Source organism: Schistocerca cancellata, chromosome 9 (genome assembly GCF_023864275.1).
Source record: "Schistocerca cancellata isolate TAMUIC-IGC-003103 chromosome 9, iqSchCanc2.1, whole genome shotgun sequence".
NCBI classification, from domain to species: Eukaryota; Metazoa; Arthropoda; class Insecta; order Orthoptera; family Acrididae; genus Schistocerca; species Schistocerca cancellata.
In genome coordinates, this window is record NC_064634.1 from 436,563,312 (window position 1) to 436,587,042 (window position 23,731).

Sequence of the window (23,731 nt, forward strand, 5' to 3'; positions counted from 1 at the left end):
TTGCTATTTGGGGAGCAAAATAACTGATGATGGTCGAAGTAGAGAGGATATAAAATGTAGACTGGCAATGGCAAGGAAAGCGTTTCTGAAGAAGAGAAATTTGTTAACATCGAGTATAAATTTAAGTGTCAGGAAGTCGTTTCTGAAAGTATTTGTATGGAGTGTAGCTATGTATGGAAGTGAAACATGGACGATAAGTAGTTTGGACAAGAAGAGAATAGAAGCCTTCGAAATGTGGTGCTACAGAAGAATGTTGAAGATTAGGTGGGTAGATCACATAACTAATGAGGAGGTATTGAATAGAATTGGCAGAAGAGGAATTTGTGGCACAGCTTGACTAGCAGAAGGGATCGGTTGGTAGGACATGTTCTGAGGCATCAAGGGATCACCAATTTAGCACTGGAGGGCAGCTGGGAGGGTAAAAATCGTAGAGGGAGACCAAGAGATGAATACACTAAGCAGATTCAGAAGGATGTAGGCTGCAGTAGGTACTGGGAGATGAAGCAGCTTGCACAGGATAGAGTAGCATGGAGAGCTGCATCAAACCGGTCTCAGGACTGAAGACCACAACAACAACAACAACAACAACAACATCACCGGAAGTTGTGTCCTTTCCTGACTTAAGGACTGGGATAATAATATGTTCCCCCACCATGTGGAGAATTCATATCTGTGCCAGATGGAACACATTGAAAAGAAAATATTTATGTTCTGTAATCAGGTTTTGGATTATTTGATTAATGGTCAAGTTAGGGCCTCAGACGACGACGTGGGACAAGTTGAAGGCACGAAGCCATTTCATTTCTGCAAATGGTTTGTTATACAGCGCTAATAGTGTTCAGTGAAGAGCAGAAAGTGGTCTTCCGTCCTTTGTTCATGTGCCTGGAAGGTGGAAGGGAAAGAGACTATCTCTAATGGCATCACAAAGTGGAACAAACTGTTCCACAAGATGAGATGAATCAGTGAAAATAATACTACGATGCAAAAGGTTTAAAACTGCCATCAGCTGCTGAGCTGCTGGTGGTCAAGCTACACATGAAAATTTGCCTCTACCTGAATAGAGAGGACACGCATTCCGAGAGAGGAGATGTTCCCAGCATTCTTTCTTTTCACGTTTAATTAATAAACACGCCCTTGTACACAGCTTTTTGAAGATTATGAGACTGACCATAAAGGGTGTCATTTGAATCATTGAAGAGCTCACCAGCAGTCACTGCCAAATCCTCAACCTAACAGAGGATCAGTCATCAGCGATTAAGGCCCTTATAGAAGGATCACTATATCAGCAGAATTGGTAACTGTAACTATTAGACCATGAAGAACATCAACAATAGGTTCAGACAGAGGAACTCAAAAGTGACATCTGAAGTATACAGGACCTGTCCAGAAAGTAACACATCACTTTTTTTTTTTTTTATCATATATGTTCAACAACTTAAAATAGTTTGAAGTATGACCCTTCTTCCTCAGCACATTTTTGCCAGCACGATTTCCATACATCATAAGCCTTCCAGATCTTCCCAATTGGCATGCACTTCATGGAAGCCACCGTGTAGCTTGTACATTGTTCATCAACTCGAGATGCTTTCCTTTGAGATCCCTTTTCAGCCTAGGAAACAAAAAAATGTCTCCTGGGGCCACTTTGGGACTGTAGGGCATCTGCTGCACATTGTCACACTGATACAGGTCAGGTAAGCCGTGACAACAATGGCAGTATGGGCCGGCATGTGATGCGGTTTCCATGAAGTGTGGAACTCCTTTCAAACTTGGGCGACCCCGTGATTCAGTCTCTGGAGCAGTGACTTATAAAACTGAGCCTAGGCGATATGGCCAGCATCGACTTCACCCTGGACTTGCTCATGCAAACCTCCCTCTGGCGCAGCGAAGACGTGCTATGTCATTCTGCACTCTGCCTCTGACTTCAGATTATACTGAACAATTCACGGGTCATCTCCAGTGATCATGTGTCCTGGAAACTGGGATCATTTTCAGAGAGTTGTTCGTGTACTGCACACACTTTTGTTTCTGTACATCAATCAAAACTCTGGGCATGAGTTATGCACAAATCTTCCAATACAATATCATGAAAAACTGTTTTTGGCAAGTCTAATAATTCTGACATCAAGTGAACACTCATTCAAAGGTCTGAATCCAGCAACTGTCATACATGGTCATCCGTCTGCAATGCTGACGGGCAACCTTCTCCTGACCTCCTCTAAGCATCTAGTGCCGCCTGTTTGACTGCAGTCTGGAAAGGCAATCACCCCCAAAGGCTTCCTAAAGCAATCCAATAGTTTCCTCCAGTGCCTCGTTAGGCTTCACACAAAACTTTATTGCATGGCACTGTGCTGGAATTTTCTCCATCCTAAGTTCAAGGCAACCACTATATAGAGGTTCATGGAAGAATAAGCCCTAACCCTCCAAGACCATGGTGGCAATTGAGAAATCTACTGCTGGAAAGCAGCAAGGTCAACCTCCTCCCCCAAAACTGCCAGTCGGTCCAAAGCGCTCTGCGATGTGCAGTCGTGTAGCAAAAAAAAAAAAAAAAGTTCTGCATTATTTTCCAGACACACCCTGTAAGTCTCCCAGTTTCCTCTGTGGAACACCCCATTAGGGCAGTTGCTTAGGAAAGGAGTGTAACAGGAATGATAGAACCATTAGAAGTCATCACAAGTTAGGGTACCAAGTGTGAGATCAATGGTCAAGAATGATATGCATAAGGGATAACACAATTCAAAATCAAGCAACCGTTTGATGAGGAGACCCCTAAAATATTGTCTGGTATTCCCTTTCCAGAAGTAGGAAGGATGGGGGAGGGAGGTGAGTTGCTGTATCAGGTTAAGTAATCAGAGTACCTGTCTGGCAGCAAGTGAATACCACAAATATTGATATCAATGGTTGTTGAAACTTGCACAGTTGCCAGCTCTAACACTGTTTGAATAGGAACCCATTCACTAAACACAACTGTATAAATAAACAAGCAGACTACTTCTGATGCCCCTCTGGAGGTTGGCACGATTCCTACATTATAAATAGGAACTGAGCTCAGGACATTGATTACAAGAATCATGGTTTTCTTGTAAGGCAATACAAACTGCATGATAGAGTGAACATAATGTTGTAGTTCAGGGTGGTGGCCGTAGTACCCTTACAGTTCCACTATACAATTACCCTGGGGGTAACATGGGGAGAGAAAAAGGTGTGGGGCAAAAGGAGGGGAAGGATGCAGAGGCCAGAGTAGTGAATCACAGTCCAGTTTTCCTCTAAATGAGTAGGTATAATGTCCAGGTACATAAGGTCTGTGTTTGGCAGATCATGAGTATCTATGAGTCTGCTGAAATCACCATCTTTGATTTCTTTGTCAACTTTTCTTTCAAACTATTGAAGGTTTTCAAGGTCTAAGATCTGTTGAATTTAAGATAGGTGACAGAAACAGGGTGTATGGATATGGACATGAACATGTTTGTATGTGCGCATAACAGCAAGGTCTCTAGCACCCATGTGAAAACAAACTGAGACAAGTGTCAGTAAAATACACAAAACAGGAAGATAAAACAGCATGTAAAACACAGGTAACAAAAGTTGGAAAATCATGTGCGTATCCACACTGAAGCATGGAACGAAGTATTGCATCAGTAGTAAAACATTAACAATACAGGAAGAATGTGGTTCAAGGAGCTAAAACAATATAGCAGATGGATGTGGCTGGCTGACCACAAGAATAAAAAAAAAAGGAAAAGCCAGCCACTCTGCAACACACTAAAACCTCCAGCCTAAAAGTTTAACCCAGAGTCCAGACACATCACAAAACTTTAAAACCTTAGTCATATTTGTCTCATCTTCAGCTAAAATAGAGGGCAGATCCCCACCAATATTTGCTTCCGCTCTTGCATCACGATATAAAATTCACTCCGTTAAAATACGGCGGATAGAGATGTGCATGCCACAAGCATCACAAAATGGGATCCTCTTGCCGTAGTAAAAAGCTGTGTGTATGAGGGCACTGCCCCTTTCTAAGACATGTGAGGGTAACTTCATCCCGCCTGAGCAACTGACAGGAGGAACGCCATGGCTGGGTTGTTAGCTTCAATAACCGCAGCTTATTGGCCGTCACCACCAGCCATTCCTCATCCCACAGCTGCTTGCACTTCCTGTGTAGTGCAGAAACTACAGCCTGCAAGGGAATAGGACACTGTGCCACATCCTGCCCTCTGCAGACCTCCTTGGCAGCCTGACTGACCTGTTCATTTCCCCACATCCCTACATGACCTTGCACCCAGCAGAATGACACCTGCTTACCCTGCCATTGGAGCAAGTACAGTTGGTCATGTATCAGCCAGACCAACTCCTCAGCTGGTTACAGGTTCTCTAGCAATTGTAGGACACTAAGGGAATTGGAGCAAATGAGAAACTGTTTGCCCGAATATGATGCATTTGCTCCAGTGCCTTCAGGATCGCGTGGAGCTCTGTTGAGAAAACAGTATACTTGTCAGGAAGGTGAATCCTCACATTAAGACTGTTCTGTGCATGAATCCCATAGGGCCTCATTGCCTGTTGCCGGTTGCCGGTTACGAAAAAGTCTTTCCAATGGTAACTGAGCAACGGTATGGTAGGTGGGTTTGTATGGTGTGGGCAGTGTTTTATACGCCTGGCGCATCATAAGTGGCCGTCGCTTTATGGGAAGGGACAGTTCACCAGCCTCTGCACAGAGGCTTAGTACAGGATTTGTTCTCAATGCCCCAGGGGCTAACCGAATCCCTTCATGGTGCAGCATATTCAACATCTTGCAGACCCATATACGCGCACCCATAGTAGACCTGAGATTGCACAAATTCCCCGTAAATCAGAGCAGACAAGTCCTGTCTGCTCTCCATATACTGTGGCTAAGACATTTTAAAATACTTAACGCCGTAAGTGACCGTTTTTTCAGATCCTTAAAAGATGTGGTAACCACATAGGCTTAGAGTCAAATATGAGGCCCAGATACCTCATCGTGTCTTTAAAAGTAAGGACAGTGTCCCTCTGCCTCAACTCAGGAAAGTTTCACACTTAGCGTGCAGCCGACGTAATGTTACATCTCAGCAGTTACAATGTTTCTCTGGGGCATCAAACATATATTTACGACTACCGCGAAGTCTGAGTGGTCTGCAGGCTTCGTAGTTTCAACTGTGAGCGCTAGATGGCAGCAGTGAACTCAGTGGAATACTTTGTGTTTATGAAAGACTTTGTTATTGTAGCTTACTTTATAGACATTGGCATCCTCTCAGTTTCATTTGTTTTGAGTGTTTTCGTTTTGATTTTCTTTTCGATATGTGCAGTGAACAGGATAAATGTTTGGAGGAAAAGATTTATGAAGTCCTTGATGAGTTTTCAGATGGTGAAATATGGCTGTCTAATGATGATTCAGATTACACGTCATCCGAAAATAGCAGTAAGTCAAGATTTGTTGCAGATTTTAATGCTGCACGTCGTTTTTTTGCTAGCTTCCCAGAATTTTATATTACGAATTATGCTCCTGTTCAACAGGAAAGGCTGGAAGAAAGGACACCTCATATGAGTGCACTGAATGTAATGTTGGGTTGTGCTGCTTCAAAGTTTATCACACCGTTGTCCACCACAAAATTGTGTACTGAACTTATGCTTATTGTTATTTTTCTTTATTTCAAGTGTTTTGTAAATATTTTTAGAAGATAATAACATGTTTCATTGTACATAGCAGTACTGTAATTCTTTTTCAATTTTTTTCTGGCAATAAATATCACTGACTTGAAATTTCATTGGTGCCTTCAAATTTTAAATTATTGACCCCAAAATTTGAGTACTTAACATAAAAAGTTCAATAAACATAAAAATGTTTTGGAATTCCAGTAACAGTGAGCTGTAAAGCAGTAATAAATTACAGAGAGACACTGACTTTACCCAGTCCGCAGGTGACGGCAACTACAAACTCTGTAAGTGTTAAAATGAGACAAGAACGGTTAAAAAGAACACACACAGACTTCTCGGTGGGAAACTTAAAACCGCTCTTCTGCACCCATTCATCCAAATGCCGAAGAGTTAGTTGCAACTGAGGTGTTGTCGTTGTGAGGCCTGAAGAAGAGCAAAACACAGAGAAGTCATCCACAAACAAAGAGTACTGGACAGGACTTTTCACTATGGATGTAATGCTATTAATAGCTATGGCAAAGACAGTCACACTTAAAACACTACCTTGAGGGCCACCGTTCTCATGCTCAAAGAAATCAGACAGGACGTCACTAGCTCAGTATCTAAAATATCGTGGTGAGAGGAAAGACTGAATAAAAAGGGGAAGACAACCACGAAAACCCCATTCGTGAAGCTGCTCCAGGAGAACATGCCTCCAAGTAGTATCGTAGGCCTTCTTGATGTACTAGAAAATATACCTAGAATATAAACCTAGAACAAAAATGTACCCAGATGATGATGCCTTCATAGGAAAGTCTATTGTATAAGCTGCTTCCAGGAGGGCAAGATTATCAAAGGTGGAGTGATACCTCCTGAACCTACATTGAAAGCGACTAAGGAGTTGCCTGGATTCTAAGAAACAGACAAGACGGCAGTTGACCATCCGCTCCAAGGCCTTCCCCATGCAGCTCGTGAGGGCAACACTACAGTAACTACTTGGGCATGTACGGTATTTCCCAGGTTTTAAAAGAGGAGTTAGAGTTGCCTCATGCCCAAACGGCATAAAAAAGTGCGAAAAGGATATTTTTACTTTGTCTTGTTAGGTGCCGCAGCATACAGTAATGGATCCTGTTGTGACCAGGGGATGTGTCACGAGCCACAGACAATGCAGAATAATCCAGTTCCCATATGGAAAATGGGCAGTTGTAATCTTCATCAGAGGTGGACAGAGGTCCAAACTACATCTTTCAGCAACCGCTCTATGGCGCTGGAAACCTGGACCTTGACTACCGTATTTACTCGAATCTAAGCCGCACTCAAATCTAAGCCGCACCTGAAAAATGAGACTTGAAATCAAGAAAAAAAATTTCCCGAATCTAAGCCGCACCTGAAATTTGAGACTCGAAATTCAATGGGAGAGAAAAGTTTTAGGCCGCACCTCCAAATCGAAACAAAGTTGGTCCATTGAATGACGATACAGCTACAGTAGTTTGGTTCGAGTCGTAAGCTTAGCAGTTAAGCTTTACCAGGTAGCCATTGCTATGCATCAGGCGCTCCGTCCGTATTTATACGGGTACCCTTCCGTTTTCACGTGCTTCGTCTGGTTTGAATCGATTGCTTATTTTGCTTTGATCTGATAAGTGCCGTTTTCTCTGTTATAGGTGTTTACGTCACTCTAAGTTGAAAATGCATCACTGTACTGTGTCATGCACTGTTTGTCGCATTCTGATAGTGGATGTTTACGGCCTGTTGCCGCTCGCGGCATGGCTTGCTTTCGTGCGCGCTAGTGCCGCTTACAACTAAAAAGAGGCGAATCGTCTCATTAGCGAAGCAATGTCAAGTTGTTACTTACACTGCTGCTTTCTTTGAGAATGATCAACAAGAACCAAATAATAGGCTGCGTATGATAGAACACGTTCTGAACGAGAGTTAGGCGAAAATTTTTCTCCGTTTGAAAAACTTTGCGGGCGCTTCTTTAGTACATCAAATTCTGCACAGAAATTAGAGTCATCTTAGATTTAAAAATCTAGTCACTTGCCGTGCTTCATTTCAGACTGTATCATTATTAGGCATAAGAATAATATGAATATAAACATGACAAGATACGTATATTCTTCCGCGTTTGCTGTTGTCTCACTCTAGTTTCGTAGTTTATTAGGCAGACAGGATTTAAATGAGATAGCAACAAACACGGAAGAATACATGGCAAAATGTTTATATTCATATTATTCTTATGGTGAATGGTGAAGAGAATACTGCTTGTGATTCACATTTCATCAGGTTACTATTAGCAACCATCTCTTCTCACAGTTAGGAAAAAATTCAGAACGTAGAGTTGGCCATATTGAAAAACATCCCAGTCTTGCCAGTCGGATTTCCGTAGTACATTGAAATTCTACTACATTCGGAGATGAACAATATGGAATTTGTATTTACTTCATTGGATAATGTATGAAAATGCAGTGGTCTAAACTCGGGGCGGAGAAAAAAAAAAGCTCGTCTTCGTTTTGGCGCCAGTATTTATCTTTGTGCCTACAAAGCATGCCTGTGTAGCGCTACATATATTCGACGGCAGAAGTTAGTTGTGGCGGCACTTACCAACATTTTTCAAAACTTCCGCTTGCTTTGCACTCGATTCTAAGCCGCAGGCGGTTTTTTGGATTACAAAAACCAGAAAAAAAGTGCGGCTTAGATTCGAGTAAATACGGTGGATCTTGCAGTAACTGGCAAAATATGCGGCTGTAATCTGGGAAATGTCTCACTGATTGGTTTGGAGAATCCCATTCCCCATTACAGCAGCCATGGGGCACCAGCCTCCTCTCCCAGAAATTCTCCTGACGGTCTCCCACACAATGGAACTTTTGGGGGAACAATTAATGGTGTTCAGGAGCTGTCACCATGACCTGTTCTTGCTCTCTCCAATAATTCAACGACACTTTGCCCTCACCAACTAAAGGCTGCAAGACTCTCTGTAGTAGGCCAAAACTTCAACCTATGCAGTGCCGCATACCTGGTCCTGATTGCCGAGCAGCATTCAGCACTCCACCAAGGGACCGGCTGCCTCTCATCTGTTGTCCCATGGACTGTGGAATGGAAGCTGCAGCACATGGTGGATCATTTTGGTAATATGATCCACCCATGCCTCGACATTCGCACAATGTTCTAACTGGGCTAACTGGCTATTAAGTGTCCAGTCAGCTCTACCGAGCACCCATCACGGCGGTTTCCTTTCAGGTTCCATCCCATCTCGCAAGTTAATCCAGATCGGGAAATAATCACTTCCATGCAAGTCATCAACCACTTCCCATTGAGCAGTGTGAGCAAAAGCTGGAGAGCAAAGCGAGAGATCAATGGCAGAGAATGACCCAGTTGCTGTGCAGAAGCGAGTGCTCTGCCCCGCATTTAGCAATTATACATATGATGACACGAGAAGCTTCTCAATTCCTCTACCCTTGGTGCAGGTAGTTGCAGAACTCCAAAGCACATTGTGTGCATTAAAATCACCACAGAGGATGAAGCAGTGGGGGAGATGTGTAATAAGGTTGGTTAGGGTCTCTTCATCAAGTGTATCATGTGGGGGGGAGGGGGGGTGGCAAGTAAAGGAAACATATTGTCAACGGATGATGCACGTACACTGATACAGCAACTGCTTGTGAAGTCATCAGTGAGGGAGGCAGGAGTGGTAGTCATAACTGAACAAAATATCTATGCCTTCTCTAGCTCTCTCTCCGCTCAGGACATCCTTTTTGTAAAGTACATAGCCTTGTAGCTCAGGGATGTACAATTGACGGAAATCAGTCTCCTGGAGACACACACACTGTGGTCTACACCGAGATAAGTGACGGAGTTCCTCCACATGTGTCCTGAACCCCTGCAAGTTCCACTGTAGGATGAGAGCCATTTCACTGATGTGGTTTTAATTTACCCTTATCTTTTCACTGAGGAGGTGAAACATTTATAGACTAAGGGAGAACAGAAGGCTGCCTGGATCCAAGGCTTCTAACCCCATGATGTCCTCCTCATCAGTCATATGTGAAAGAATGATGTCTGACGGCACTTGGTCTTGAACCTTTCCCTGCACCCTATCCCTTCATGGGTGAGGCAGAAAGGGGGCGTTGAGAGGCACTGTGCTTGTTGTGTGCCTTCTTGACACTCACTACAGAACTGTTGCTGGTGTTCTCTGGTTGGTTGGTTGGTTTGTTTAGAAAGGAGGAGGGAGGGGGGCATCAAACTGCGAGGTCATCAGTCCCTTGTTTCCAGTAGAACAATTACCCAAGGAAAGGAAGAAAACAAAGATGATGTACGGCACAATAACAGGAGATAGGAAGAACCAGAAGAATGACAGAAGGACAACAAACACTACAATGGACAAAACAGGACAAGAAACCCTCTGGGTGATGCAAGAAACAGAGAGAGGAGATTAAAAACAAGAAAGCAGATTACCATGGCTGGCTGACCATGAGAATAAAAAAAGAAGAAGCCAGCCACTCTGCAACACATTAAAACCTGCACCCTAAAAGCCCTAGGGTGGAGGACACAGAGGGACAAAGGACATGTACTGAAACTCAGATCAAATGATAAAACCCACCCATGCAATTAAACATAAAACTAAAGCTGCTGTAGAGGCATTGTCGGCCAACACCGAAGGTAGGGTGCCGGAAAAGTTAAAAGTCTGCCGCAGAGTGGCTAAAAGTGGACAGTCCAGCAAGACGTGGACGACTGTCATTTGGGAGCCACAGCGACACTGAGGTGGGTCCTCGCGATGGAGGAGGTAATCGTGTGTGAGCCATGTATGGCCAACGTGGAGTCTACAAAGGACAAGAAGCTGCAGGGAAGACTACCATACATTCGCAGTCTCCTTAATGACGTGCAGTTTGTTGTGCATACTGTTATGCCACTCTGTCTCCCAAAGCCGAGAAACCTTGCAGTGTAAGACAGAACACAGATCAGTTTCAGAGATGCCCATCTCCAGGAGCAGTTTCCGTGTAGCCTGTCTGGCCAGCCTGTCAACAAGTTCATTGCCTGGGATTCTTACGCGTCCTGGGGTCCACCTAAACACCAATGAAGAACTGGAACATTCCAGGGCAGAGATGGACTCTTCGATGTTTGCTACCAAAGGACGGCGAGGGTAGCATTGGTCGATAACTTGTAAGCTGCTCAGGGAATCATAACAGAGAAGAAACAACTCACCTGAACACGAATCGATGTACTGAAGTGCACAAGATATGGCCACAAGCTCTGCAGTGAATAAATACACTGCAGCCAGTGGGCAAGGAATGCTGTTCAATATGGCCTCTGTGGACATAGGCAAAGCCGACATTACCATCAGCCATCGAGCCGTTGGTGTAAACAACTTCTGAGCCCCAGAACACACCAAGAATCGAGAGGAAATGACAGCGGAGAGTGGCGGGGTTAACAGAGTCCTTAGGGCCATGCAAAAGGTCCAGACGAAGATTCAGCCGAGGTGTACCCCATGTAGGTGTACATGAATGGACCTCAAGTAGAGGTGGTAAAGGGAAGACTGCAGTTCAGAGAGAAGGGATCGCATGCGAACTGCAATCATGAGCCCTCACCCGGGCCACCAATGTGGGAGATGAACTGCCGCGGGTGGGAAAAGGAGACGGTAATTCGGATGCTCAGGAGAACTGCGAATGTGTGCAACATAACTGGCGAGCAGTTGTGCATGCCGGATCCACAATGGAGGGACTCCAGCATCAACCAGGACACTGGTCACTGGACTGATTCTTAAAGCTTCCATCACTAGGCGTATGCCATAGTGGTACACTAGGTTGAGTATACGCAACACTGAGGGCACCGTTGAAATGTAAACCAGACTCCCATAGTCAAGGCAGGATTGAAAACGGGGCTCTGTAGAGCTGCAGCAGTGTAGAGCGATCTGCACCCCAGTTGGTGTCGCTCAGGCAGCGGAGAGCATTGAGGTGCTGCCAGCACTCCTGCTTAAGCTGACAAAAGTGAGGTAACCAACTCAATCGGGTGTCAAAAACCAGTCCTAAGAACCTATATGTCTCTACTACAGTGAGTGGATCGGCATTAAGATAAAGTTCAGGTTATGGATGAACGGTACGATGCTGACAGAAGTGCACGACACACGACTTCAGGGCTGAAACTGGAAGCTGTGGGCTAGAGCTCCTGATTGCGCCTTGTGAATGACTCCCTGTACGCGCCGCTCAGCAACACCAGTGCTGGAGGATCAATACGAAATGCAGAAGTCATCCGCATACAGAGAATGGGAGACCGATGGCCCTACAGCCATTGATGGCAACTAAAATAGATATACACTCAATACGGAACCATGCGGAACGCCGTTCTCCTGAATACAGAGGGTTATTATGGGAGGCACCAACTTGGACACGGAAAGAATGCAGCAACAGAAAGATTTGGATAAAATCAGGACCCCACTCATACAACGTGGCAAGGATACGATGCCGCCAGGTCGTGTCTTATGCTTTAAGAAAGTCAAAAAAGATTGCAACCAGATGCTGTGGTCTGGGAAAGGCTGTCCGGTTGGCAGACTTGAGGGACTCAAGATTATCAGTGGTAGAGCGACCCTGCCGGAAGCCGCCCTGACATGGAGCCAGTAAATCACGTGACTCCAGGACCCAACCCAACCGCCGACACACCATATGTTCCAGTAGCTTACAGAGAACGTTGGTGAGGCTGATGGGCTGATAGCTATCCATATCAAGTGGATTTTTACCAGGTTTTAGCACCAGAATGATGATGCTCTCCTGCCATTGCAATGGAAAGACGCCGTCGCACCAGATCCGGTTGAAGATGACGAGGAGATATCGCTTGTAGTCAGACGAGAGACGTTTAATCATCTGACTGTGGATCTGATCCAGCCCAGGAGCTGTGTCGGAGCAATGTGCAAGGGTGCTGAGGAGCTCCCACTCTGTAAATGTGGCATTATAGGGTTCACTGTGGCGTGTAGTGAATGAGAGGATTTTCCTTTCCATTTGCCGTTTGAGGGTGCGAAAGGCTGGGCGGTAGTCTCCGATGCAGAGGGTCAAGCATAGTGCTCATCAAAGTGTTCGGCAAATGCGTTTGCATCGGTAGAGAGCAAGTCATTGATGTTAATGCCAGGGACACCTGTTGGGGCCTGGTACCCACAAACACATCTGATCTTCGTCCAGACTTGAGAAGGTGACATATGGCACCAAATGGTCAACACGTACCTTTCCCAACACTCCTTTTTCTGTCTATTATAAGCAGGTGAATGTGGGTACAGAGCCACTTAAAGGCTATTAGTTGCTCTACGGAAGGGTGCTGCTTATGTTGCTGTAGAGCTCGCCAATGCCCTTTAATTTCCTCAGTGATTTCCAGGGACCACCAAGGGACTGTCTTTCGCTGGAGGCACTCTAAAGAATAAGGGATCGCGTTTTCCGCTGCAGAAATTATCGTTGTAGTGACCTGCTCAATCACAACATCGATGACACCACATGGGGGAGATTCAACAGTGAAAGCAGAGGTGATGGGCTACCCACACTGCCTTGTTTAAAGCCCATCTGGGTAGCCATCTGTGGGCATGACGCCAAGAGAGAGGAAGATGGGGAAGTGGACACTACCACACAGGTCATCATGTGCTCTCCAGTGGATAGATGGGAGAAGTCCAGGGTTAAAAATGGATTAGTCAATGGTCGAGTAACTGCCATGAGCCACAATGAAATGTGTGGCAGCCCCAGTATTTAAGAGGCAGAGATTGAACTGAGACAGTAGAGTTTCAACATCTCTGCCTCGGCCAGTAAGCATGGTGCTACCTCACAAGGGGTTATGGGCATTAAAATCTCCCAAAAGCAGGAAAGGTTTAGGGAGTTGATCAACCAGTGCAGCCAATAAGTTCAGGGGGTACCGCACCATCTGGAGGGAGACATACATTGCAGACAGTTATTTCCTGCATCATCCATATCCTGACAGCCACAGCTTCAACAGGAGTTTGAAGGGGCACAGGTTCACTACATACAGAGTTCAGGACAAACACAAACTCCACCTGACACACTATTATATTCGCTATGGTTCTTGTAATGTCCCTTATAGCTGCGAAGGGCAGGGGTCTGCACTGCTGGGAACCAAGTTTCCTGGAGGGCAATGCAGAAAGCAGGTGTAAAGGTTAACAGTTGCCATAGCTCAGCCAGGTGGTGGAAAAAACCGCTGCAATTCCACTGGAGGATGGCGTGATCGTGAGACTGGGAAGGCATGAAACACTCAATGAGGTAGTCTACACCTCAGGGTCATCTGCTGTCACTGACTTATTTGATGAACAGGCTATATCAATGTGTCTGAGGGTCTGGCGAGATCTAAGTCCTCAGCAGATGCCACAATCTTCACCTCATCCTCAGACACTGAGCTTGTAGGCAGTGGTTGTGTGGGTGCCACCACAATTCCCTTAGTCTCGGGGGTCTTCTTTCTGGATTTCTCTCACTGATCCTTGGGTTTCTCTGGCTGGGAGGGCTTCACTGATTCAGTCTCCGGGACTGAGGATGATCGTGAAGCCATACAACCAACTGCTTTTGGGCACTTCAACCACTGGCGGGTGTCATCTTTCCCACTAACAGAAACCTGGGAAGGCAGTGACCCAAGGGACCCCTAAGTAGCGAGAGGAGCCAAAGAAGACTTACGTTTCTCCGGCTGAGAAGTGGGGACTGGTGTCCCTGATGGTTGGGGAGACAGTGCTCCTGAGGTATGTGGTGCGGGAGCAACATGGAGGGAAGTGCTGCCCCACCATCAAGGGGGCAGGTGTAGTCTTCCAGCTCTGAGAGCTGACTGGAACTTGCAGAACTGATGGGGCTACAACTGTTCTCGTAACAGCAGCATAAGAGGAGGTCATAGCCACAGCATGTAGGAGCCCAAATTTCCTCTTGGCCTCAGTGTAGGTCCATGTTTTTCCTTTCCTGCAGTCTAGTGAGCAAGGGGAACAATGCTCTCTGCAGTTGACACAGACGGGAGGCAGGGCACATGGAGTATCGGGATGGAATGGACGTCCACAATCTTGACCTGTGATGCTGGAAGTACAGGGGAAAGACATATGGCTGAACTACCAGCACTTAAAGCACTGCACTGGGCAAGGATATATGACTTGACATCACAGGGGTAGACCATCTGCTTGACCTTCTCAGGTAATGTGTCACCCTCAAAGGCCAAGATGAAGGCACTGGTGGCAACCTGATTATCCCTCAGACCCCGATGGACGCACCAGACAAAATGAACTCCTCGTCGCTCTTAAGTTGGCACGCAGCTTGTCGTTGGACAGCAAAAGAAGGTCCCTGTGGAATATAACAACCTGGACCATATTTAAGCTCTTATGAGGTGTGATGGTAACAAAAACATCTCTCAGCTTGTCACAAGTGAGTAATGCCCGTGACTGGACAGAAGATGCCATTTCTATCAAGACTGACGCTGACCGCATTTTGAACAATCCCTTCACCTCCCCAAACTTGTCCTCTAAATGCTCTACAAAAAACTGAGGCTTCATTGAGACAAAGAAGTCCCCATCAGGTCTCGTACATACATGGTACCGGGACGAATAAGGTTCAGTGCCATCCTTAACCTGGCGTTCCTCCCATGGTGTGGCCAGGGAGGGGAACGATTTAGGATCATACTTCCTTGCATTGTACTGAGACTTGGAATGCTTAGTTACTGCTTGCATATGACCACCAGCAAGTGATGACGTGGTATACTTCATCGCGCGTTATCTGCCCCGATGCCACCAACTTCGACCAGGGGCCCTCCCCACAGGCACCCCCAGCCGCAGCAAAAGCCACCTGGCAGGATGGTCATTGCTGGGAGTCCCGATGCCCCAGGTTGACAGGCAACTACTCCTTCGCATATGTGGGGAGTTAGCGGCACAGGCATCAGCAGAGCAATCCATGTGTAGTCATGGAGCTACAACCAACAGCGTACATGGCGGCCACACCACAGTGGACTGGCTACTGTGCTGGATATGAAGTGCAAAGAATTCCATGGTCCTCGTCGGTGGAGAAAACAACACTGCACAGCGGATGGAGGAAAACGCACTCAGAAGGTGTCTTCATTCTAGAGATGGAGGAGAGCGGGACTGCAATGCCATTACGAGAAAGTGGGTTAAAGCTCTCAATGCACAATGGACACGACACATCATGTAAGGCGCCCTTCCCCAATTGGCTCACTCTTCGGGAAAATTTTGAAAAATGAATGTCAACCCTACAGGGGACCATCACATAAAGGCCGAAAGATGAGAGACTCCTTTTAGTCACCTCTTACAACAGGCAGGAATACTTAGGGCCTATTCTAACCATCAGGCCCGCAGGGGTGTCTTTTCTGTGGTGGCTGCTTGGATTGCTTTATCCTTACTCGTTTTGCCTTGGCATGTACACATGCAAGTACAGGTGCTGGTGGTGGATGGTTGTGCACTGGACAACGTCTGCATCAAGGTGTCGACTTTAGGAACAGGTTTCTGTGCCATGTAAGCATAAGCATTGGTAAAGATGGGAGGTTTCGCCACCTTATATTCCTTTTTGGCTTCAGCATAGGGGATCCCCTTTGTGACACAGTTCCTGAATTTTTCGTTCCTCTGTAAAAACAGGGCAGACTCAGTTCCAGAATGGGTGGCTGCTAGAGCAGTTAATGCAGACTGCTGGAGATGGACAGTCAATACCAGCTTCATGGACTGCCTTTCCACATTTCCCACAGGTTACTTCACCCCTACAACTCAGCGTAGTGTGACCAAAACACTGGCATTTGTAGCACCGCATGAGTTAGGTACCTAAGACCTAACCCTAAGTTGGAGGAAACCTGCCATGATGTGGTCAGGCAACGTTGGAGAATTACAGGTCACAAAGAAGGTGGTGGTCTTCTCAATTTCTCCATTATTCCTACCCATCCTTTGCTCTACGTCCTCTATCCCCTGTAATGCCCATTCCTGTTTAAGTTTGGCTATGTCGATATCCATTATATCACGGCCTGTGATCACACCCTTGCTGAAGTTAAAGGAATTATGCATTTCAACAGTTACATCATATTCACCCAATTTTTTTGTCTTCATAAGTAGTTCCACCTGCTTTGCCCTGTTAGTCTCAACCAGTAGGGAACTACTCCGCAGCCACTTAACAGACTTTAGACTTCCCGCAAGTCCTTCCAAACCTTTCATCTACATCTAGATCTACATGGTTGCCCTGCAATTCATGCTCAAGTGCCTGGCAGACAGTTCATCAAACCATTTTCGTACTACTTCTCTACCATTCCATTCTCGAATGGCACGTGGGAGAAAGGAACACCTAATTCTTTCCGTTCAAGCACTGATTTCTCTTCTTTTATTATGATGATCATTTCTCCCTATGTAGGTAGGTGTCAACAAAATATTTTCACATTCAGAAGAGAGAGTTGGTAATTGAAATTTCGTAAATAGATCTTGCCGCAAAGAAAACCGTCTTTGTTTCAATGACTGCCACCCCAACTCGTGTATCATATCAGTGACACTCTCACCCCTATTGCGCAATAACACGAAATGGGCTGCCCTTCTTTGCACTTTTTCGGTGGCCTCCACCAATCCTACCTGGTAAGGATCCCACACCGCGCAGCAATATTCCAGCAGAGGACGGGCAAGTGTAATGTAGGCTGTCTCTTTAGTGGGTTTGTCGCATCTTCTAAGTGTTTTGCCAACAAAGCACAGTCTTTGTTTTGCCTTCCCCACAATATTATTTATGTGGTCTTTTCAATTTAAGTTGCTCTTAATTGTTAGTTGCTCTTATTTAGTCGAATTGACAGCCCTTAGATTTGTACGATTTATTGTATACTCAAAATTTATTGGATTTCTTTTAGTACCCAAGTCGATGACATCACACTGTTCTTTTTTTAGTGCCAATTGCCACTTTTCACACTGTACAGAAATTCTATCTAGATCATTTTGTAATTGGAATTGATCGTCTGATGAGTTTACTAGATGGTAAATTACAGCATCATCTGCAAACAATCTAAGGGGGCTGCTCATATCACCACCTAGATCATTTATATAATCAGGAACAGTAGAGGGCGAACGACACTACCTTGTGGAACACCAGATCTCTCTTCTGTTCTACACGATGATTTACCGTCTATCACTACGAACTGTGACCTCTCTGAGAGGAAATCATGAATCCAGTCACACAACTGCGACGATACTCCATATGCACGCAATTTGATTAATAGTTGCTTGTGAGGAATGGTATCAAAAGCCTCCTGGAAATGTAGGGATATGGAATCGATCTGAGATTCCTTGTCGACAGCACTCATTACAATATTTTCTGAATCCGTATTGGTTATGTATCAATAAGTCGTTTTCTTCAAGGTGTTTCATAATGTTCGAGTACAGTATATGCTCCAAAATCCTACTGCAAACTGAGGTCAGTGATATGGGTCTGTAATTCAATGGGTTACTCCTATTTCCTTTCTTGAATATTGGTGTGACCTGTGCTACTTTCCAGTCTTTAGGAACAGACCTTTCATCAAGTGAGCAGTTGTATATGATTGCTAAGAAAGGTGCTATTGTGTCTGCATACTCTGAAAAGAACCTGATTGGTATACCATCTGGACCGGAATACTTGCCTTTCTTAAGTGATTTGAGTTGTTTCGCAACACTTAAGATATCTACTTTTATGTCACTCATGCTAACAGCTGTTCTGGTTTCAAATTCTGGAATATTTACTTCACCTTCTTTCGTGAAGCAATTATGGAAAACTGTATTTAGTAACTACGCTATAGTGGCACATCGTCGGTAACATTTCCAACGCTATCGCGCAGTGATGGTATTGACCCTTTTTTTGCCACTGGTGTACTTTACATACGACCAGAATCTCTTTGGATTTTCTACCATATTTGGAGACATTGTTTCATTGTGGAAACTGTTAAAAGCATCTCGCATTGACGTCCGCACTAAATTTCGAGCTTCCGTGAAACTTAGCCAGTCTTGGGGATTTTGCATTCTTCTGAATTGATATAGAAGGGGGACACTTTTTCCAACATCCCCTCCTTCCTCTTAATGACCAAAAACACATTTTAATTTATGACTCCTTGAGCCCTGTTACTGTAATTCAACTGATGCAGGTTACCAAAAGGACTAGCCTCCCTCATTTGTTTGGAGGATTTGTTATGAATACTCCCATACAGTACACCCTTCCCACTGGAAGGAGAAGAAGATTATGATTTCGAGGGTTCCATCTCAGTCCTATGAGGATCTAAGGAGACAATGGTCCACTCAGATAGAGCCCCACATGCCTGAGTGAGCCTTATACAACTAAGGTGTTGCAGGTTCCACCTTAACAGCCACTGCTGCACGGTATAGTGGTTGTTGAAGCATATCCAGAGCTTACGGTAACAGGAGACTGGCGCCGCTTACCCGTCCCCAGTTCAGGAACCACGGGGTTGCCAAGCCCTCACGCAGCAAACAAATGCTGAGCCCCTGAGGGCAGAAAAAGAGTGGGCTGCCCTGCATTCACAGCAAACATTTCCTTCAGTTGCTGGTTCGTGTTGAGCCTCAAGTCCACATGGCGATAGGAGGATTTCCCACAGAGGGTCCCTATACCAGGAGACACTGGAGTAGAGTGCTTCTCTGGACAAATCTAGAGGAGCAAAGTTTAGACAGAAGACACGATAAAATGGTCAGGTCAACTCAAATCAGGTGTTATTCACTGCATTGTGACAAGAAGTCTATGTCACCTACGTGGGCAACAACAAAAAAAATGGCTCTGAGCACTATGGGACTCAACTGCTGATGTCATTAGTCCCCTAGAACTTAGAACTAGTTAAACCTAACTAACCTAAGGACATCACAAACATCCATGCCCGAGGCAGGATTCGAACCTGCGACCGTAGCGGTCTTGCGGTTCCAGACTGCAGCGCCTTTAACCGCACGGCCACTTCGGCCGGCGGCAACAACAATTCCTGCCACAATTTTGATAAAATTGTCATCATAACAACATGGTTAAGAGATTTGTACCTGTTTTCAACATTGATATATGACAAAGGAGTTGTATGCTTAGATTATCTCTTCCTTCACTCATAAATGAAACACGTTGGCAGGTGGGCGCAATGCCAGTGAGAACAAGTGACATGAGGTGCAGGATGGACACAAGATGTTCTGTCATGCTCAGCATTTTCACAATTGCCACAGGTTGGTTCAGTGGGACATCAAAATATCTCTGAAACGGAAGAGCTTAAAGTAATGCATAGATGGTAGTACATTAGGTTCAATGTCGGAGTAACCTATGATCTTCACATTTTCTGAGAGCATCGTCCCTTTTGGATATGAAAGACAACATGGACTCCTTGCATCCTTGCTAGGATGGCACAGGGCTCTTCAACAGATTGTAATATCAAGTCCCACTCAAAGATAATGCTCTTTGTTTTGTTTAAACTTCAATGGGAAGTAAAAGAAACTGGAATTCCAATCGAAGTAGTACATGAACGTAAGGCTCAAGACCAAGTGGAGTCCTCTGCATTTATCAGGATGGTGCCACACCACCAGGTTTCATCTCTAGAAAGATCTTGTCTGTTCTAGCACTATGTACTGTCAATTATTGACAACATTATTTAACTGGATAGATACAAAATCTACTCACTATCGGCAGCAGAACACACACACACATAAAAGACTGTTGTAATCGGCAAGCTTTATGAGCCAGTGACTTCTTCTTCAGGCAGAAGGGTTGAAGGGGAAGGAATAATGGTGAAGGAAAAGGACTGGAGAGGTCTAGGAAAAGGTCTAGATTTCTCGAAGGTCACCCAGAACCGCGGGTCGGAGGAGACTTACCATATACGGCAAGTCTTATAAGTCAATACTTATACGGCAAGTCTGCCCTGACCCACGGTTCTGTGTGACTTTCCCAAAATATACCCCTTTTCCTAGACCTCTCCAGTCCTTTTATTTCACCATTCTTCCTTCCCCTTCAACCATTCTTCCTGAAGGAGGAGCCACTAGCTCCAAAAGCTTGCCGATTACAACAGTCTTTTATGCGTGTTTTCTGCCACCACTTGGTGAGTAGATTTTTTATCTATAATTTTGTCAACTGTGATGCATAGGGTTTTCCGATGGCATTATCCCCCCCCTCCCAAGATGGAACCAATGACTGAGACACTTTGAGGTTGCACTAAATGAGTATTGTAGTGAGAGTTAAGATCTGAAGAGACAGCAGGGCCTTGCAACTGCTGGCTTGCAAACTCTGAGTCACTTCATGGGGGCTGTACCCTGATGTCACCCATACCAAATGGGGGTCGCTCTCCCAGGGTGCCACCCCACTATGGCGTTATCCACTTGTCATGGCAAGTATCGCCATGAATCCTTGTGACTATTGGAGTATGCATGTGGACAGTATACCACAGATGCCAGCAATGTGGCCGCTACATTGTCAGGGGGCTACAACATGGCACCCACCCCTTCCCCCCTCCAGTGAACCAATGGACTGGTTATTGTATTAGGTTTTGTGCTTGGCAGGCAGTTTTATGCAGAACTGGGTGTCAGCATGGCTGCATCTGAGCTGATATCCATGTACAACGTTGGATACCAATCCCTGCACAATTGCACTTTGGAGAAATTTGGAAAAGAATGGATTTGAAACTTGAACAGAGATCAAAAGTAATTAAGAAAGGTAAGAGGTAACGTGATGGGTCATGGGAAGTAGCCAAGAAGAGACCTAGTTGAAAGCCATGCTGTAATCAGGAAAGCAGGGAAAGATAGTGTGAGGGGATGGAACAAAACAAAGGGAGGCAAAAATTGCACTATAAAGTAGTAGTAGCAGCACTGTAATGGCTCGGGGCACCACACCTGCAATGTATTCACCCACAGGAGGTTAGTAGAATTCCCCCACACCCCCTAGCCCCAGGGAGGAATGCTAAGAGAAAATTGGTCGATGCCTATTGCAGAGTCAACAGTTTTTCCATACCATAACCAGAATATGTTGTTATGCTTGTATCACTCATATTCAAGGATTACTACTGTATTTCATTAAAGAAGGTGTTCAGTTTGAAAAGTGAAAGTCCCACTCAAGTTTTCCACAACTTTTACATCACCATTACCATTACTTAGTCAGGTTATTAGGGATGGGAAAAGAATAAAAACTGTAACGGAAGTATCTAGAATCAAATTACTTGCACAGGCACACAATTCAATAACTGTCTTTTTAGTTATTCTAATTATTTGTTTATCTGCTGGCAGTAAGTTTAAAATGGTATGTTAGATACAATCCTAGAATACAATGATTGTAAGTATACCTTTCATTGACGCAAGTACAGAGTGTTGTAAAGAGGAGGCACAGAGATAACTATTCTATAATGAGTGCCACACACAAACAGAAAGTGACAATGGTTACATTATAAACAGAAAACAAATAAAATTAAATACTACAGACAATGGAAAAGTGATAAAACTAAAGCACTCTAAGATGATTTATCCAATAATGCAGAAGAATGACTTACCTTTATGTGGCATTTCAGTGTTTTCTTAGTCTTGAGTGTGGTGTTGCATCGATGGCAGTGGAATACCAGAGATGATGGATGACTTTCTCGGAAATGTTGGCGCAACATTAATGTTGATGGGATGAGAGTCAGGCAGAGACGGCATTTGTATGCCAGAGATGAATACAGATGCTCACTTGCATGATCCAGGCGCATGTGACGATTGAGACACAACTGTTGAGACACCAGTAGTATGTATTTTATTTTATTTATTTGTCTTGCAAGAATTAACAAAAACAATGTCTAACATTAATACATTTTAGTACCTGACAGCTTAATATTGTATCACATGTCAGTATTCTAATATTAAACATCTGTATATTCAAATTGCAACCTAGAACTGTAATAGCTTGACAAACATAGAAACTAAACAATATAAAAATATTTGTTAGTTAACTTTTAAAATGCAGTAGCAATTTAAGAATTCTGCAACTGACACTAGTGTTGTAATCAATCCAACCAGACATACAGCAATGGAAGAAATAATAAACAATGTCATTAAAATTATCACTGACTTGCAGTTTCTGTTCTGTACATCTATAGTTACTGCATCAATAAGTGTAACACAGAGTGAGGGAATAATAAATAGGGTGGCAACATCAAAATTCTTAGATATTCATATTGATGAGAATTTAAACTGGAAAAAGCATGTTTCGGAACTCCTACAAAGCAACTTAGTTCAACCAAATTTGCACTTAGAATCACTGTAAATCTTCTGGAGAGACAAATTAATAATGTGATGTGCTTTACATATTTTTATTCAATAATGTCCTATAGAATAACATTCTGAGGTAACTCATCTTTGAGACAGAAAGTCTTCACTGTTCAAAAACACGCTGTAAAAATAGGTGGTGTTCAATTGCAATCATCTTTTAGACATTTGCTTAAGAAGGTATGCATTTCGACCACAGTGTCACAGTATATTTATTCCCTCATGGAGTTCGTCATAAATAATCCACTGCAGTTCAAAAGTAAAAATAAAGTACATACAATACCAGAAGAAAAAATGCATTCACTACTCCACATAAAGATTGTCTTCAGCGCAAAAAGATTACTTACCTTGTGACATAAAGTGTCTGACAAACAGCAATACAGCTATATTTACAAAATAATTTGTGATGTTAATGCAAAGCGACCAATGAACATGATTTATCATGGCAGCCATAATAATCTATGGAATATGAAATTAACTAACTCCATTGAAATAAGAAACTTATCTGTCTAAAAAAAAGCTACAAAATGAAATAGTCCTCATGGTTATAAGCCCTATCTTGTTAGGTTTTCAAATTTGTCTCTTGCTGGTATTTTAGCATTAATTTCAATGCCAATACATGCTAGGGAAGCTCTACTGACTCAGTAACCTAAAGGACTTTCATGTCCAAGAACTATTGTTTCCTTCCATCCTTTTTCCTATTTTCTGAAGCACCAAAAGTTCAAAAACGTGTCAGCTACTGTATGTGTTCGCTAATCTGTTGCCAATAGACAACGGTATTTTTTTCCTCTTTCAATATTTTAGAAACAATGGTACTACTGCACCATTTAAAGATAATCCAATAAAATACAACTAAAATGGAGACCCTGAAGCTACAAATACATGGCGGTAGGG

General features: G+C 44.1%; 1 protein-coding gene across 1 annotated transcript in view; it reads right to left on the minus strand.

Moving 5' to 3' along the window:
• The window catches only part of LOC126101467 (uncharacterized), an 88,021-nt gene that overhangs the window by 48,084 nt on the left and 16,206 nt on the right, over positions 1-23,731 (minus strand). The window contains exon 3 of the mRNA XM_049912118.1: positions 22,087-22,299. Coding sequence (XP_049768075.1) covers positions 22,087-22,299 — 213 coding nt within the window. The remainder of the gene's footprint in view (positions 1-22,086; positions 22,300-23,731) is intronic.